Consider the following 15,271-nt stretch of genomic DNA (forward strand, 5'->3'; position numbering starts at 1 on the left):
CACAGACCGGGCGGCGGCGAAGGGGAGCTACTACGAGAGTTTCGACCACAAGGACAACGTCTACTTTGCCTTTCAAGACGCGGCGACGGACTTGACGCTGGTTGTGGCAGTCAACAAGCTGCTGCTGCGCAACTCGGGCGACATCAACGGCATGAACAAGCTAGCCTGTGGGCTGCTCGACCTCATTTTCTCGGAGTTCATTCAGATGTACACGCCGGCGGAGATCGGCGCTCCCAACGTGAGGGCGTACCAGTTTATCAAGTTTGACGCGACGCTGCGAAAGTGCGTGACGCGCATCATGCAGCAGGACCGTACCACCGGGGACAGAATTGTGGTCGGCTCCGGGACAAGCGGTGGCAGTAGTGGGTCTGGAGCTGGCGCCGGCCCAAGTGGTGGCGGTGTCGGGGCAACGGGCATGATACGTCGCCAGGTCAACCCACAGTACGATGCGCTGCGACAGGAGATCACGGATGTGCACATGGTTATGCGCAAGAATCTGGAAGACCTCATGACGCGCGGCGAGGGGCTCGACACCATGACGAACTACTCCGCCGAGCTCGTGGATCAGAGCTCCCGCTATTACAAGAAGACGGTGCAGATGAACCGCATGCGTCTCCTCAAGACGTACGGCCCACCGGCAGCGATCGGGCTTTTCCTCATTGTTTTCTTCTACTTGTACTTCTTCTGAACTCGCGCGAGAGTAGGGCTAAAGTGAGTGAAAGGCAAACGACGTGGGCGTTCGGGGTGTAGTGTCGACTGTGGTGCCACACGTGGCGGCCATGCCGCCTCTGACAAAGCAGTGTGAGGGGCAGCGGTGGCAGTCGAAGAAGCTCTGGGCTTATAGCTCTCCTCCCCTCTCTGGTGTGCGCACGTACGCGTGCGCGGCTCCGTTCGCTTTTCTCTAGACGAAGATTGACACCTATCCGTGTCTGTGCGTCTTCGACGCCAAAGGGCGTTTGTGGGGAAAGGAGCGGAGGGGTGCAGAACTGTAGAGATGGGCGGCATTGCCCTCCTCCACCTCCGCTGTCAGGTAGTCCTCGACTCTTCCCCTCGAGCGGCTCATATACAACAGCATCATTGACGGGCATTTGATCTACGTACCCACCAACGCGACAAGAAAAAACAAAGGATAAAAGCAGAAGGAAAAACGCGCTTCTGGGCGATTGTGGCGCGTACCGGAGCACAGGAAGCATTACGCTCGCATCTTGTCTTCTCCTTTTCTGCCTTGCTTGCTGCGACACCTATGAATGTGCGCGGGTGTTTAGACCTTCACATCATGGCGAAGCGATCAGAGGCAAAGAAGAGAGGGAAAAGGGGAGCGAGATTATAGCCTGTATGCTTCTCGACCTCTGCCCACCGCCGCAGCTCCCATCTCCCGTCTCTCTCTCTCCCCACCTCTGCGTGCATGGGCAGCGCACGGCGAGAAGTGGTCGTGGTGCATCTTGTGTTGTCCTTCGCCCGTCATCCTTCACTCCTTCCATCTCGCCATCTCTGCATCTCTTGGCCCTTGTGTGTATGTGGGTCTCATTCACGGACGGACGGCTGACATGTGTGCGCACGACCACTCACACCTAACCCTCGCCGACACACTGTGCATACCCATATAGAAGCCTATCCCCCCCCCTTGTTTCCTGTCAAACTGAATCGTTGACCTTTAGGACGCACTCGCCACACCCACATCCGCGCGCACGCACATACGTCAATACACCTCCCTCCTCTCAACGAAGCAACGCCCAGAGTTGGCAAGGAAGTTCGTGTGCGCCAGACGTCTGGTTACTATTTTGTTTCATCTCTCTCTGTTCGACTCGCTGCTGCTCTTCCGTTGTCCCTCATCCACCGCACCCACCGCCCATCAGCACCGCCGCCTCCTTGTGCCTTCTTTTTTCCTCTCCTCCCACCTTATTGTACAGTGTCCTCTGCCGGTATGACCAGTGATATCAGCCTCCCGCGTCCTCAGGCGCGTGAGGAGCGCCTTATGCACCCGGTGGAGTTCATTCAGCGCAGTGCGCGACGCCAGGAAGAGGCGCTGCGCATGCACAACATCCGCACTACGCACGGCCTGGGCGCCGCGACGGAGGTGGCGCTGACGGAGGTGACCCTGCTCGGCAGCCGTCGTCTCGGGGCCATGCCTACAAGCAACACCCTCTACAACGCGTACCGCGGCAACTTCACGGAGTTGGCCCCCTGCGACCTCTACGGCCTGCCGGAGAACGACCCGAACGTGCAGCCGACGCCGCGCGCGCTTGTGGAGAAGCAGTTTCACGGCCATGAGCTGACGATGAAGACACTCGGCCTGTAAGGCTGGATACGGTCTGGGTATTTCCAGCCCGTGTTCCCGGAGATGCACGCCCACGCACCCATGCACGAAATAGAGAAGTCCCAGAGGGGGTTGAAGAGCGCGCACGCTGGCGCGCAAACGCAAAGAAGCGAAAGCATGCCGTGTACAGTTGCGCTCCCGTTCTCGTCTCCCCTCATCCGTGTCTGGGCCCCCTCCCTTTTTTTATGCCGCGGCTGTGCACGCACATGCTCGATCGATGTGGGGGTAGGGCGATGGCGCGTGAGGAGGGGGGGGGGTGGATTCGACGGGCTTTGCGAGCGCGTTGACCATGCGCACCGGATGACCGGCATTCGCATGCGTGAGTCACGTAGGCATTCCCAGAGGGAAGTTGGCGTCGATGGTGTCGTCTGCGATTCCGTTTCGTTATTTTGTGCGTTTCTGCCGACGCTACTCCCTCTCCGTATACGTGCGCTTGCTCGGGTCCGTCTGACTCGATCGCTGTGTCTGCGTGTGTCTGTGTGGAGTATTCGATTTGTTGTGGCGGTCGCCCACGATGTGGTGGTGGTTGCCTGCGCAAGGCTTTGCGTGCCTCCGTGTTGTCTCTCGTTTTCTTGTCAGTTCTTTCCCGCCGTCACTCCGCCTTTCTCTCGCATCCTCCCTTTTCTTGTTGTGGCTGACGTACTGTCCTCCGGCCCGCCGAGCTCCTTTGACAGGCTCGTGACCTCTCCGTCTCTCTTTGGGAGAGAGGGGGGTGCGCCACTGGTGGATGAGAGAATGAGAAAGTAATCGCGAAACAAAATATGCTTGGTCTAACGGCGGTGATGGTGGCAGGATGGTTACACGGAAAGGGCTGCTGCTGTGCGCTGTGTCTGGGGCTCGAAGGGAAGCGGGAAAGGCACATGGCCAACAGCTTCACTGCACTCCCTTTGTTGGCCGCGTTCGCCAGCTCACCCTCTGCGAGCCTTGTGTCGTACAGTGCAGCCCGGTAACCACTGCGGCATCGCGCATCCGGTCCGCTTCTGCAAAGGATTGATGCCAAGCCCCTCCCCTTGTTACACACGCACCTCTCTCTTCAGCTTCCTGCCCTCTAGACGTCTCCTTTTCGCTGCAGCATCCTGCACCACGAACACCACCACCACCGTCAGCAGCGCAGTCGGTAGGGTGGCTCATGTGCACTTCCCGCCGGTCTGATCCGTTCATCATTGCATCTCGCCGCTAACCAAGTGCTGTCGGCCAAAAAAAAACACGAGCGGGCGCGCGACACAACGTCCAATCAATCTTGCGTTGCCCTTGGCCCATGTGTTCCTTCATCTGCTGGAGCCCTTCGTTGCCGACCCTACCCCTCTCTCTCCCCCCATTCCCACCCCCACTCCCAGAGCATCTGTGGCGCGCACGTGGTAGACGCCAGAAGGAGACAGACGCACACACCGACACGGGCATATGTTCTTCTGTCCGTTTTGTTCTACGCTGCTGCTCGTGGTGCCGCATGTGGAGGGCAACGCGCTCGCGTGTGCCACGTGCCGCTACGTCCACTCCGTCGCCAGCGCGAGCCCGCAAGTCCCCAGAAACGCGTTCGGTGAGCCAATCCTCACCATCCAGCACTCCTTTGTGTCGCACAACCGTCAACTCATGGACGCTGAGGAAGATCCGGCGATGGAGGCGGCGGCTTCGTCCAGCGCCGCGGCGTGCCACACAACCGCTGCGTTCGCTCCAGTAGGCAAGGCGGAGACCTCCGCGGAGGGAGGCCAGATCACGACGATTCCGTGCCAGAACGAAGACAACCCGTGCCAGAGCACCAAGGCCTACTTTATTCAAATCCAAATGCGTTCTGCTGACGAGCCGGCAACCGTGTTCTTCAAGTGCGTCGAGTGCGGCCATCAGTGGCGACAGGACTAAGCTCCTCACCAGGAAGAGGCCAAAGGAACGGAACTAAGGGTGAGCTCACTCAAACGAAAAACAACGGAGCACTCGCTTGGTATTCAGCACCTGCGCCCCGCGTGGGTGGGTGGGGGGCTGCCATGCATTGTCAACCACCACGGGGCGACAAGGCAGCGTGTGTAGCGCTCCGATAGCAGCGCAGGCTTGCGACCAGAATTGTTTTGCTCGTCTCTGTTGCTGCGGCCCCTTGGACTGTGTCGCCGAGGCAATGGCAGCCCATGTCGACCGGCACGCCAGCGCCAAAACGAGATCAAGATGAGTCATCATCGTGTCACTTTCACCTTTGCTCCCCACTCACCCCCACCCTTTACGCCCGCTCCCTTCTCGAGGGTTGTGCTACCCATCTGGTCTTGTGCCATCTCCGCCTTTTTCTCCATGCGAACCTGCACCTGCAGGGCTCTGCCCTCTCTCTGCGGGGAAATTCCGCATCCGATCATCATCAGGAAACACGCACACTTTCACACGCACTAGGGTCGCTTGTTGCACACGTTCACCGGACCCCTTCATCCCCCTCATCCTCTACCCCTATCCCCACCCTTGCTGCCTTGATCCCTGGTCTCCCTCGCTCCGGATCACGCGCGCGCGCGCAAACACACACACACACACACACGTATATATGCATGTATGTATACATCGTGTGACGTATGCCGGCTGTGCGCAGACTGTTGAGGCTCTTCGAGCTCGATGAGACAGACGGTAAGATAACCGCGCTTGACAGCTATGGCACCAACACGCACGTGGGCACCAGCTGCGGGCAGCTGGTACGTCTCTCCATCTCATCCTTGCCGTCGACTCGATCTCGGACCGCGGCAAGCGTTTTAGTTGCACCGGAAGAGGCGACTGCAATCGGCGCTACGCTTCCTTCGGGAGAAGCTGGTGCTGCTGCCCCAGCCTCCGTCTCCACAGACGAGAGTGCCGTCTTCACAACGGTTACGCGCCGCTGCGCCGTCTCCGCTTCCGGTGCCGCGGTTCAGCAGCTGCAGCACAGTCGCAGCCAGAATCTTCTTTTTGTCCTCTGTGGCGGTCGCCTGCAGCTCCTCCACGCAGACACCTACGCAGTACTGAGCACCATCGCAACGGAGGTCTCCTCTTTTTCTGTTGCACCGCCACTGCCCGTGGTTGGCTCCGGCGCGAGTGGCGGGGTGGGCGGCGACAGCAGTGTGGTGCCAATGACCGGCGCTTTCCCTTCGGCGCATACCCGCGGGCGCACAAGCCGCTTGACGGTGGGAGACGACGACAGTGCCAACCAGCACAGCCGCACCACCTCGCACCTCCGCACGTCGAGCGAATGCAGCTACGGCAGCTCCTCCGCGCGCACCCTCCAGAGCACATTGGCGACCATGCCAGCCGCGAGCCCGCTGGAAAGCACCATTAGCAATGGTGGCAATCTTCACCAGCACCACGGGAACGCTCACCATCACAGCCGTGACGGCAGGGGCGGTGCCGCTCCCCTTTTCTGCTCGTCGTCTTCCTCCTCGGGGAGTAGGGCACACGTGGTGTGCGTGGCAGAGAAGCAGAAGAAAGAGCTTGCCGTGTACGTGGTTGACCGCGTATCGACGTCGGCGTCTGGTGCGGTGAGCAGTGTGTGGCCATCCGCAAATGAGCCCATCGAAGATGGTGCTCTCGGCGGCAGTGCCGCCCTCAGCAACGCCACCGCCAGGTCTTCCCCACCGCCGCCGCGTGTCGTGCTGCGCCAGCGCTACGTGCTGCCGGAACGGGCGCAGTGTGTGCTCATGTGTAGCCCTGCCCCCGCGATGCGCCGCGGAACTGCTCTCCCTTTCGCCGCGTCTGCCGGCGCTCTCACTGGCGATGGTGTGCCTCTGCTCGCCGCTAGTGTGGAGGCTGGACTGAGCGTGTGCGTCGGGATGCGCCGCGAAGTGAGCCTGCTGTCTCTCATCGGGGGCTCTACGTGGTGTGTTCTTCGCCTCGACGGCACCCGCCCGCCTCTGCTCTCGGTCGGGAGCGACCACAACACCTTTCTGGTTCGGACGCAGGCCCCGAACACCGTCATGGAGGTTGGCGTGCCGCCAGCTGCAGCGATGGCGGGGTGCGCGCAGGACGACGATGCAGGTTGGAGGACAAGCGCCGCTGCCGCAGCGGGAGCGAACCCCATCTTGCTGCGCACTGGTACCGCAAGGGGCGCCGCGATCGCCTCCGCGACAACTTCTGCGGCTGCCCGAGGCTCTGCGTTGCGCAGCAAAGACGACGATCTCGTCATGGGCGACGTCTTCCAGGCAGACACCGTCGTTGAGTTCGTGCTGGCTCGCTTTCCTCACATCTTTCTCTTCACGGCGCACCACTGCGACGTCGTCTCCCTCCTCGAATACGGCGCAGGCGTTGGCGCCACCTCGAGGAGTCAGCGCGTTCCGCTGCCAGGAATTCGCTACGGCGCGCTGCGCGGACAGGGCACATCTGTTTGTGTGGCGAGCGACCGGACGGTGTGGATGCTGCAGCTGAGCCCGCTGCGCGTGCAGCTAGCCGAGATGGTGACAGGCGGTAACAGCGAAGCCGCATTCCAGCTCTTGGCGTTCCATCGTCGACGCGCTGCGGCGGTGGCGCGCAACGCCGCAGCTGCCGCCGACGCAGACGACGCACTGCGCGCTGTCGAGTCTGACCTGCATTGCATGGCCGGCTTTGCCGCACTTCACCGCGGCGAAGTTGCCGAGGCCATTCGCTACCTGCGCAACCACGTGGACCCGCGGGAGGTGCTTCTGGCACTCCCGGACTGCATTCCTCCGACCACAGCGACACCAGCGGCTCACGACTTGGTCTCCGGGGCCCCAGTCCAACAGGCGGGTGTCGATGTGTACGTGCTGGACCACGTTGTCACAATTTCTGCTGAGGACGCGTACGATGAGCTCCTACGGCAAAGCGCCGTGTCTGCCTGCGCCGAGGCCGCTGCAGCGCCAGACACATCAGGCACACCCCCTTCCTCGTACTGGGACAGCTGGCGCGGGCCGTGCGTTTACAACAGCTTCGGCGGCAATGTTGCGGAGGCGTGGCGCGTGGCCTTTACTGCAAGGTCGTCGTCTTCGACATCGATGGGCACTGTTGAGGACTTCGTGACAAGCCGCTTCGACCTCCTCAAGGCGGAGGTCCGTGCATGGTTCGCCGAGGAGCTTCTACAACCCGTAAGCAATGCCGGTGCCATCCCTAGCGCAGCCGCACCACCGACAGTGGCCACTCGCACTTCCATCGACCGCGAGAGTATGGAGTGCAGTGGCGCATCGTTGCCCATTGCTACTACGATAACTTCGCTGCTGCCGCCGCCGACGCTGCTAGTGGCTCACCGTCGCGCGATGGAGTACGCCTCCCTCGTGTTGGCGTGGGAGGCTAGGGACTACCGCATGGCACATCAGGTCGTCGCCTCGGTCAGCCAAGCCTTGCGTGTGGAGGATTGTGCTGACATGCTGCGACATCTTCGCGAGTACCGCTTGCTTGCCGTCCTGCAGTTTAGGACGGGTCAGGGCGAGGCCTGCCTCTCGACACTCAGGAACATGGTGAGCGTGTCTGCCGTGCTGCAGCTACGCCACGGCCATGCGGCAGCTCAGACAACTCCCGTTGCATCTCAGCTGAGTCACTGGCGTCAGTGCATGGCGACGCTGACGGCACAGCGCAGGTGCAACGGCGTTGCGACACCGCAGCCCACGTGTGGCTGCGGACTGCTGATGCTGCCGTCTCTAGCGGCGGTGGCGCGCGTGGCTCACACCCTTTTCGACATCGAAGTCCCCTTCAATCTTGCGAGGGATGATTCATCGAGAGAGGCACTGGTGCGCGGCATTATCTCCTACTACGAAACGCACCACTCACGCGTTGCCCCGGCCAGCGCTGCTGCTGCAGAGCACGGCGAGGCCAGCTACTGTGAACTTCGCTTTTCGGTGTGCGGCACACACTCATCAAGCCTCTTGTCCTTTCCGCATACAGGGCCGCTGCTGTCGACGGTGGTCAATGCAGCCGCACCGGCGCCGGTGCCTCCGCACGCCGCAGTGCAGAGCCACTGTGAAGCGGCTACTGAACCCGGCTCTACCGCGGCCCGTCGCACCGTTGTCCGCGCTGTGCCGTCGGCTCTCACGGCGTTCTTTTACCTGGTGGAGAAACTCGATGTCGTTGGCGTAAAGCAGCTCCTGAGCCGCCATCCGAGCTTAGCTCAGCTGAGGGATGAGGAGGGTGGCACTGCTTTGCACGTCGCCATGTCGCAGCTTGACCTTGTCGGCCCAGCTCGCACGTGTGATGCTCACCTCCCTGACTCACCGGCGCCGGCGATGTCGTCGCTGCAGCTCCTCTGCTCCTTGAACGGGCTGCTCGTGCACTTCGGTTGCCCTGTTGGCTTGCTCAATCGCTATGGATGGAGCTGTCTGGACGTGGCCGCCGTCGCGTGCGCCGGCAATACGACGGCTTTCGACATTGTAACCGCAGCGCTGCTGGCCGCCGTCGAGGTGCGTGCGGTAGCCTGACACCGACTGCGCCGCATGTGATTTGTCCACGTGCGTACGGGCGTCCGCGCGCGCGCTTGCTGCGGCCCATTCGCCACCGCAACGCTCGTGCTCTATCGGCGCGGCTGCGAAGCGCAGCGAAAGGCCCCCCTCTTTCTCTCTCTCGCTTCCCGACTCTCTGGCGTGATCCATGTGATCTTGCGTCGGCGGGCGTGGGGTGGCAGCGAATGCTGCGGCGGCCGCTCTCCGTATCTCTCCCCTCGCGCCCATCACGTTGCCCATCCATGTTTTTCTCTTCGTCTCTCGCATACGGATGCTCTCCTGCCCTGTCCGGGCGTCTCCTCTGTCGCCGTGCTCACCTCGTCCTTTCCTTTCTCTGTCTCGCTTCTCTTCCCCCCTCACATACAACTGCGAATACAAGCATGCACGTACGGCCATCGCACAGCTCCACGAGCTGTGTCTCCGCCCTCGGTCCGCAGCCGCTGCGACTCGACCCCCGCCTCGTCCCTTCTGTGTGTTCTTCGCATTTGCTCCAAGGCCTCCCTCCTCTCTCCACCCCCTCCCTCCCTCCCTCCCTCTCTCTCTCGGCATTGCCAATCGTGTGGCTGTGCGTCCTGTGCGACCCACACAGAGAGCCACGTAAGCGCATACACGTTTGTGCAAGAAGAAAGCAGCGAAAAACGAAAACCGAAGAGAGGTGCACCGCGTTACAGTCTGCCCATCCGCACATCCCTCTTCAACACATCAGCCCTTGCGTCTGCGCTCCAGATATGCCGCCGAAGAACCAGCGTAACGCACCTGTGGTGATCCCGGAGGAAGATGACGAGGGTGACATGATGGAGATGGACAACATGCTGGACTTCCAGAAGTACCTCGACTCCGACTTCTCGAAGAATTTCATGGCAGGCCTGCCGGAGAAGATCCGTCAGCGGGCGCAGGTTCTCTCCGCCTACGACAAGGACTTCTCCGCGCAGCAAAAGGCGTACAAGGTGAAGGAGATGGACATCCTGCGCCGCTACGACGCCCTCTTCGAGCCGCTGCTGCAGCGTCGCAAGGAAATCGTCACGGGGGCCGCGGTCTCCGATGAGGAGGTGAAGAAGGGCATGCCGGAGGAGCACGTCAATGTGATATCGGTGGAAGTAGATGACACGGACGAGGCCGCCACGGCCGCCGACGCGTTTGGCCTGGAGGGCTTCTGGCTGCGCGTGCTGCGTCACCACACGGTGATCGACAGCACGATTGAGCCGCACGACGAGGACGTTCTGAAGCACCTCGTCGATATTCGGTCTTCTGTCGCGGAAGGGGAATACGGTAGCTTCCAGGTGATTTTCACCTTCTCGCCGAACGACTTCTTCGAGGAGGAAACCATCACCGCCACGGTCAGCATCAAGGATGACAAGCCGGAGCTGACGGTGTCGCCCATCACGTGGAAGCCGGGCAAGAACGTCATGATGCACACCGTCACAAAGAAGCAGCGGGCGAAGCGCACGGGGCAGGTGCGCACCACCACGCGCGACGTGCCGCAGCTCTCATTCTTTTGGCTATTCAAGAAGAAGACCGAAGCCGTCGGAGATGACGACGGCGAGGAGGACGGCGAGGAGGACGACGAGGAGCAGCGCATAAGCATGCTCGAGGTGCTGCACACGTGTATCGTGCCAAATGCCGTGCGCTACTACACCGGCGAGGCCCCTAACGGCTTCAGCGATGTCGACGAGGAGGACGAGGAGGACGAAGAGGAGGAAGAAGAGGAAGAGGAGATCATCCCGCGCGGCCGCGGCGGCAACCGTGGCGGCCGTGGTGGCCGCGGTGGCCGTGGCATCTAAGCGGCTGTGACAAGATCAAACGAAAAAAGATGGGGGGAGTAGGGTGCAGCTGTGTGTGGGCGAGCTAGAGGGAGCGATGCGCGCACCAATGCCGGTGCACATGTGCGCTGCTCGGATGTCAGTGTGCGTCTAGTGTCGACGTCCCCCACCCTCCTCTCCCCTCTCATCCCGCACGCGTACGTGTGTATGCCTGTCTGAACCGCAGAGAATGTTTCGAGGCATGACCAGCTCACACAGGAGCTACAGCATGCGGCAGCATATGATTCAATGACGCGCATGCATGCAAAAGAGGAGCAATGGAGAGGGTGGAGGAGATGTCGCTTAATGCTGTGCTGTTAATCTAAGAGAGCGCGAGGGCGTGTGCGTTGGAAGGTGCGACACTTCTGTGTGTGCCGATCTGCGTCTCTCTTGCCCTCTCGCTCTCCTCCTCTCCTTCAGCGTCGCAATGGGGCGCTTTGCCGTCTCCGGCCTGCCCTCTTCCATGTCCACTTGCCCTCCCCACACGCACACACGCTCGCGTGCCTTTATGACTCCCCTGCAAAGGGGAGGGGGCGAGTCTCCGTCGCCCTCGTCGCCATTCCATCGAGCTTGTTGTTGTTGTTGTTCGTGCCTCCTCGCTTGCTTCTCGGTCTCTTTCTCTGTTTCCTGTTCGCCTCTAACTTGACACCGTTAAAGCAGAAACAAGCGAAGATCCACCCCAGCACAAACGACGCACAAAGAGCACGTGCACCGAACTTGCAGAGGCAGCGTGAACCGCCGCGGGCGCACCCCTGTGTATGGGCGGCTCAGATGAACCTTGCGGAGGCTCACATGCGCGTGGAATTCTTCGTGTGTGTGTATGTGCGCGCCCGTTGCGTAATTGGCAAGGCAGGCAGGCGCTCGCTTTCGCACTGAAGCGTCGTCGTCGAGGCTGCCTTCCTCCACGACTTCGCCACCCTTCACTCCTCTTCTCGAAGTCTTTTCTGCATCTCTTGACCCTCCCCTCTTCCCCCCCCCCCCCTCTGCCACTCTCTAACGCCGTCGGCTGCACCACCGTCACCATGTCTTCTTGTTTTTCTGTCGCTCTTGGTATGTCCGTTGTGTGGCGTTTTGCGTGTCTTTGCGCGGCCCAAGTGAGAGTACCGGCATGTGACGGCGTAGCCGATACACACACCACAGAACAAGAGGCGCAGCCATCTCGTGGCGCATCACCGCGGAGAAGTGGCGTGCACGCTCACGTCTCTTTTACCTTTACGTTTCTGATAGCACCCACGCCGTCACAGCCGCGCGTTGCTCTATTCGTTTCACTGAGTGCTGTGCCACCCGCCCGCTCGTTTCCCGAACGCACGCTCGCAAGCTTCAGCTGCGCTGGTATCACCCACACACGCACGCGCGCTTTCTCTCTGCTCATCCATCGTTTTGGAAAGGAAACGAAAAGGAAAGGGATTAGCATGCGTGCTGGTGCTGGTGAGTTGCTTGGATCGCCACCCGTATAGTTGCCGTTGTTGTTGGTACTCCCCTTCCCTTTCAGCTTTCGTTTCGTTGTCGTTGTTGCGTTGCCATAGACCATAAAGGAAACCACCAGCAGTGCATCCACGCAGAGAGGGGGGAGGGCCTGCCTGCGGCTCGACACGCACACACAGGAAAAGGCGAACTGTAACTTTGGCGATGTCCTCTCCACCCCTGGCGTACCCCTCGAGCGGCGAGTTCAACGTGCTCGTGCAGCGCTTCAAGTTACTGAACCTCGTCCAACGGGTTGCCCACCGTGATGTGAGCGAGATGCTGGACACAGTCGGGCTGGAGGGACTTTCGCGCCAAGGCATGCTGACGCGGTGGGCGTGCAGTGGAGCAGAGGGCGACGACGGCGATGCCAGCATTGACCCGAAGGTGCTCGGCCAAGAAGGCACACCGAGGTACCGATTTGAGGAGAGCAGACCCCGTGCATCGCCCTCTACCCGCCGCGTCTCTTCCACTGCCACTGGACGTCCAATCTCCCCGCCTCGTATGCAGTTTGGCCGACCTGCCTCCGGCTTTGATGCCCGCATCGCGGCAGCGCGGTGGAACAGCGGCATCGAGGAGGGCAGTAGCGCGGCCGACTCGATCCGTCGTTCGCGCACGTCTAACCGGCCAAACGCCGCGGGAGAAGCCGACGCAGCCGCACGTTTGACGACGAAGCGACGCCGCTACGTTGTTCGGCGTACCCATCACGTTCTGCACCGCAGCCGCTCTGAGCGCGAGACGTTCTTTTCTCGACTCGCGGAGCCACGCCAGAGACCCGGGGCGCTTGTGGAGGAGGTTCTACTCTGCGACGAGGCGGTGCCGCCGGCGCACAGTCGTCGTGGCGATGACGATGCCCGGTGGTTGCGGGACGCTGCCGATCGCAACGCATCTGAATTCGCAGAGCACGATCGACGGGGCAGGTATGGCGGTGACACCTACGGTGGGCGTCATGGTGGTGCTTTCACGTCTGCTTCTCCTGCGAGAGTGCAGCGGCGCCATTCCCTCGACGCATATGCCTACCACCACCAGGACTTGCGTGCGCACTACTACGCACCGCTGCAACCCTCCGCCTCCCCCCCGCACTGGGCGGCAGCCGGCGCAAGCGATGCGCGCCCTGGGGAGAAGTCCGCCGGTGAGCTCGACGACTACGAAGCTACCCTTCCCAGCCCTACTGATCGGCTGCATTCACAGCGCAATGTGTCGACCGACGGCGACCCACACGCGGTCGCCTTTACTTCACCGCCGCTGCGCTCTCGGCCGGCTGGCGCCGCGCCATCCTCGTTGGGGGGCCCAGCGCGGATGCGCAGCATGAACTTTGCATCACTCGCTCAGGGAGATGCCGCCACTGCCTCGCCTGCCGAAGGCCAAAGGCACGAGGATCAGCCCACCGCGGAGGCATTCGTGCGCAAATCGCCGTCGGCGCCTGCAGTGTTCATGGCAGATGACGGCGTCGTTAAGTCGCCCTTCACGGGCGGCGACGTCAAATCCTTTGCCGCCACAGCCCCTACAGTGGCGCTGCCCAGGAGCGGAGGCAGCGGTGCGGCCGCTGGCGACGCTCCTACTGTACCCCAGCTGCATCTCCCTCAATCCCGCGCCGGTGGCGGCGACGGCTTTGTGTTGGTGGACGCCGGCCAGGGAAGCGGCAGCACGAGTGGGCGGATGGTTTTCACAGACAGTGAAAGCCTGCGAGCTGCTGCAGGCAACAGCGGCAGCACGTCAACTTCGCAGGTCCTCAAATCGCCACGCGCCGTCCGCGGCCTGGCGCCAAAGGCAAAGCCAAAGGGTGCCGTGGAAGGCGCGCGCGTGCCGCTCGAGGCGGTGCGACATGCTTCAGCGCTTCTGTCGCGCTCTGGCTCTTTCCATCCAAGTCCCACCATCGGCAGCCGGGGCGGTAGCGCCTACAACAGCTACGCGGCAGCGACGCCGCAGCTGCGGCAGCTGCACCCCTCTGGTGCGCGTACTCCACCGACAACGTCCGGCTTCGGCGGCGGCGTTCCTCGGTCGCCGAGGCCGCACACCGTCACGGTGCAGGCCGGTACGGCCGGCGATGTAGGTGATGATGCTGACTATGATATGCCGAAGAGCGTGACGCCATTAACAGTGTTTCGCACAGCTGCGTCTCCGCTGGGTTCGCTGCCGCACTCCGGCGACGTTGCGTTCACGGCCTCACCAACGGGTTACCAGGTCAGTGCCGCCACTAAAAAATCGTTCGAGGAACTCTCCTCCGCTATCGATCACATGCTTCTCGACCATCAACAGTTGCTGCGTCAAGTGTACAAGGACACGCACGCCACGAGCTGCGGAGCGGCAAGGCAACCAGACAGTTCTCCAGCGGCGTCTCGGCCCTCTGAGAGGGCCGGGAAGGTTCCCGCCAGCGACGAGGCGAGCTCGCACAGCTCCTCGTTCGAGGTGGACTCCGAGGGCCTCGTAGAGGAAACCGCGAAGAAAGCGCGGTACGCCGACGGCGTGGACACGACAATCGGGGCAGACCCCGTCAGCGACGGCGCCACAGGCGACGTGGATGTGTCGTTGCATGCGATGAGCGCCGAAGTGGAGGATGAGATGCTTCTCTACACGCAGCTGCAGCACCAGCTGACGCAGCTGGACGCGGATATGGTCCGGCTTGGACTTGAGAACGCGAACGACGCGGCTGCAGAGGGCAGCGACGGGGCAACCGGTGACCGCGCAGGCGGGGCGTCCCCTCTTGGACGCGGCGCACCTATGCTGCAGCCCTCGTCTTCGACGACAGTCACGGTGCAACAGCCAGCACGCCCTCCGCATGCCCGCGGCGAGGTGCCGGAGGCGATCGTGCAGAGGCTGTGTGCGTATCGCATGAAGAACTTTCAGTACATCGCCTACAACGAGCGGTTGTGGAACACCAGCTCCATCTCACAGTTTGTGTTTGCGCAGCGGCTGACAGCGGCCTTGACAGAGGAGTGCTGGGGCGAGGTGATGGCAGAGGTCGGCTCGATCATGGACGAGTACGTCGACGGCCTGGTGGACCACGAGTTGCAGTAGCGACGAAGGACTTTGCTGCTGTTGCTACATCGTGTATGCCCCGATCCCGCCCACGAACACATGTCAGCAACACAGACGCAGATGCAGCCACTGCTCACCCGCCTCCGCTGCACCGCCCCCCGCGCCCTCCCCACGGCTGCGTCCGGGTCCTTACTCGAGGGCGGAAGCGGTGGCGTCTGCCGTGCGGGTAATAGGGGGTGGGGGGAGGGGGGCTGGCCCACCTGCATGCCGGATAACCTCAAGCAGGACGTTGGCCAGCTGCAGGCCAGGGCCCGCTGAGACCCTCTACACCCGACCTGTGT

At 61.9% G+C, this 15,271-nt stretch overlaps 6 protein-coding genes across 6 annotated transcripts in view; all 6 read left to right on the forward strand.

The window, feature by feature from the left end:
- Positions 1–688, forward strand: part of LINJ_19_0400 (putative synaptobrevin-type transport protein) — a gene marked incomplete at both ends in the record, with an annotated part of 843 nt that extends 155 nt beyond the window's left edge. The window contains one exon of the mRNA XM_001464966.1: positions 1–688. This exon is cut by the window's left edge and continues 155 nt beyond it. Within this exon, the coding sequence (XP_001465003.1) occupies positions 1–688 (688 nt within the window).
- A 1,236-nt stretch (positions 689–1,924) lies between these two features.
- Positions 1,925–2,299, forward strand: LINJ_19_0410 (conserved hypothetical protein; the record flags this gene model as incomplete). Its single annotated transcript, XM_001464967.1, has 1 exon — positions 1,925–2,299. The coding sequence occupies one exon, from the start codon at positions 1,925–1,927 to the stop codon at positions 2,297–2,299; it is 375 nt and encodes a 124-aa protein (XP_001465004.1).
- A 1,419-nt stretch (positions 2,300–3,718) lies between these two features.
- LINJ_19_0420 (putative RNA polymerase III C11 subunit) lies at positions 3,719–4,174 on the forward strand (the record flags this gene model as incomplete). Its single annotated transcript, XM_001464968.1, has 1 exon — positions 3,719–4,174. The coding sequence occupies one exon, from the start codon at positions 3,719–3,721 to the stop codon at positions 4,172–4,174; it is 456 nt and encodes a 151-aa protein (XP_001465005.1).
- Positions 4,175–4,860: 686 nt separating this feature from the next.
- LINJ_19_0430 (conserved hypothetical protein) lies at positions 4,861–8,670 on the forward strand (the record flags this gene model as incomplete). Its single annotated transcript, XM_001464969.1, has 1 exon — positions 4,861–8,670. The coding sequence occupies one exon, from the start codon at positions 4,861–4,863 to the stop codon at positions 8,668–8,670; it is 3,810 nt and encodes a 1,269-aa protein (XP_001465006.1).
- Positions 8,671–9,419: 749 nt separating this feature from the next.
- On the forward strand, positions 9,420–10,472 carry LINJ_19_0440 (putative nucleosome assembly protein; the record flags this gene model as incomplete). Its single annotated transcript, XM_001464970.1, has 1 exon — positions 9,420–10,472. One exon carries the CDS (start codon positions 9,420–9,422, stop codon positions 10,470–10,472), a length of 1,053 nt encoding a protein of 350 aa, XP_001465007.1.
- Positions 10,473–12,119: 1,647 nt separating this feature from the next.
- On the forward strand, positions 12,120–14,969 carry LINJ_19_0450 (conserved hypothetical protein; the record flags this gene model as incomplete). Its single annotated transcript, XM_001464971.2, has 1 exon — positions 12,120–14,969. The coding sequence occupies one exon, from the start codon at positions 12,120–12,122 to the stop codon at positions 14,967–14,969; it is 2,850 nt and encodes a 949-aa protein (XP_001465008.2).
- Positions 14,970–15,271: the final 302 nt, after the last annotated feature.

The sequence above is a fragment of the Leishmania infantum genome, chromosome 19 (assembly GCF_000002875.2).
Source record: "Leishmania infantum JPCM5 genome chromosome 19".
NCBI classification, from domain to species: Eukaryota; Euglenozoa; class Kinetoplastea; order Trypanosomatida; family Trypanosomatidae; genus Leishmania; species Leishmania infantum.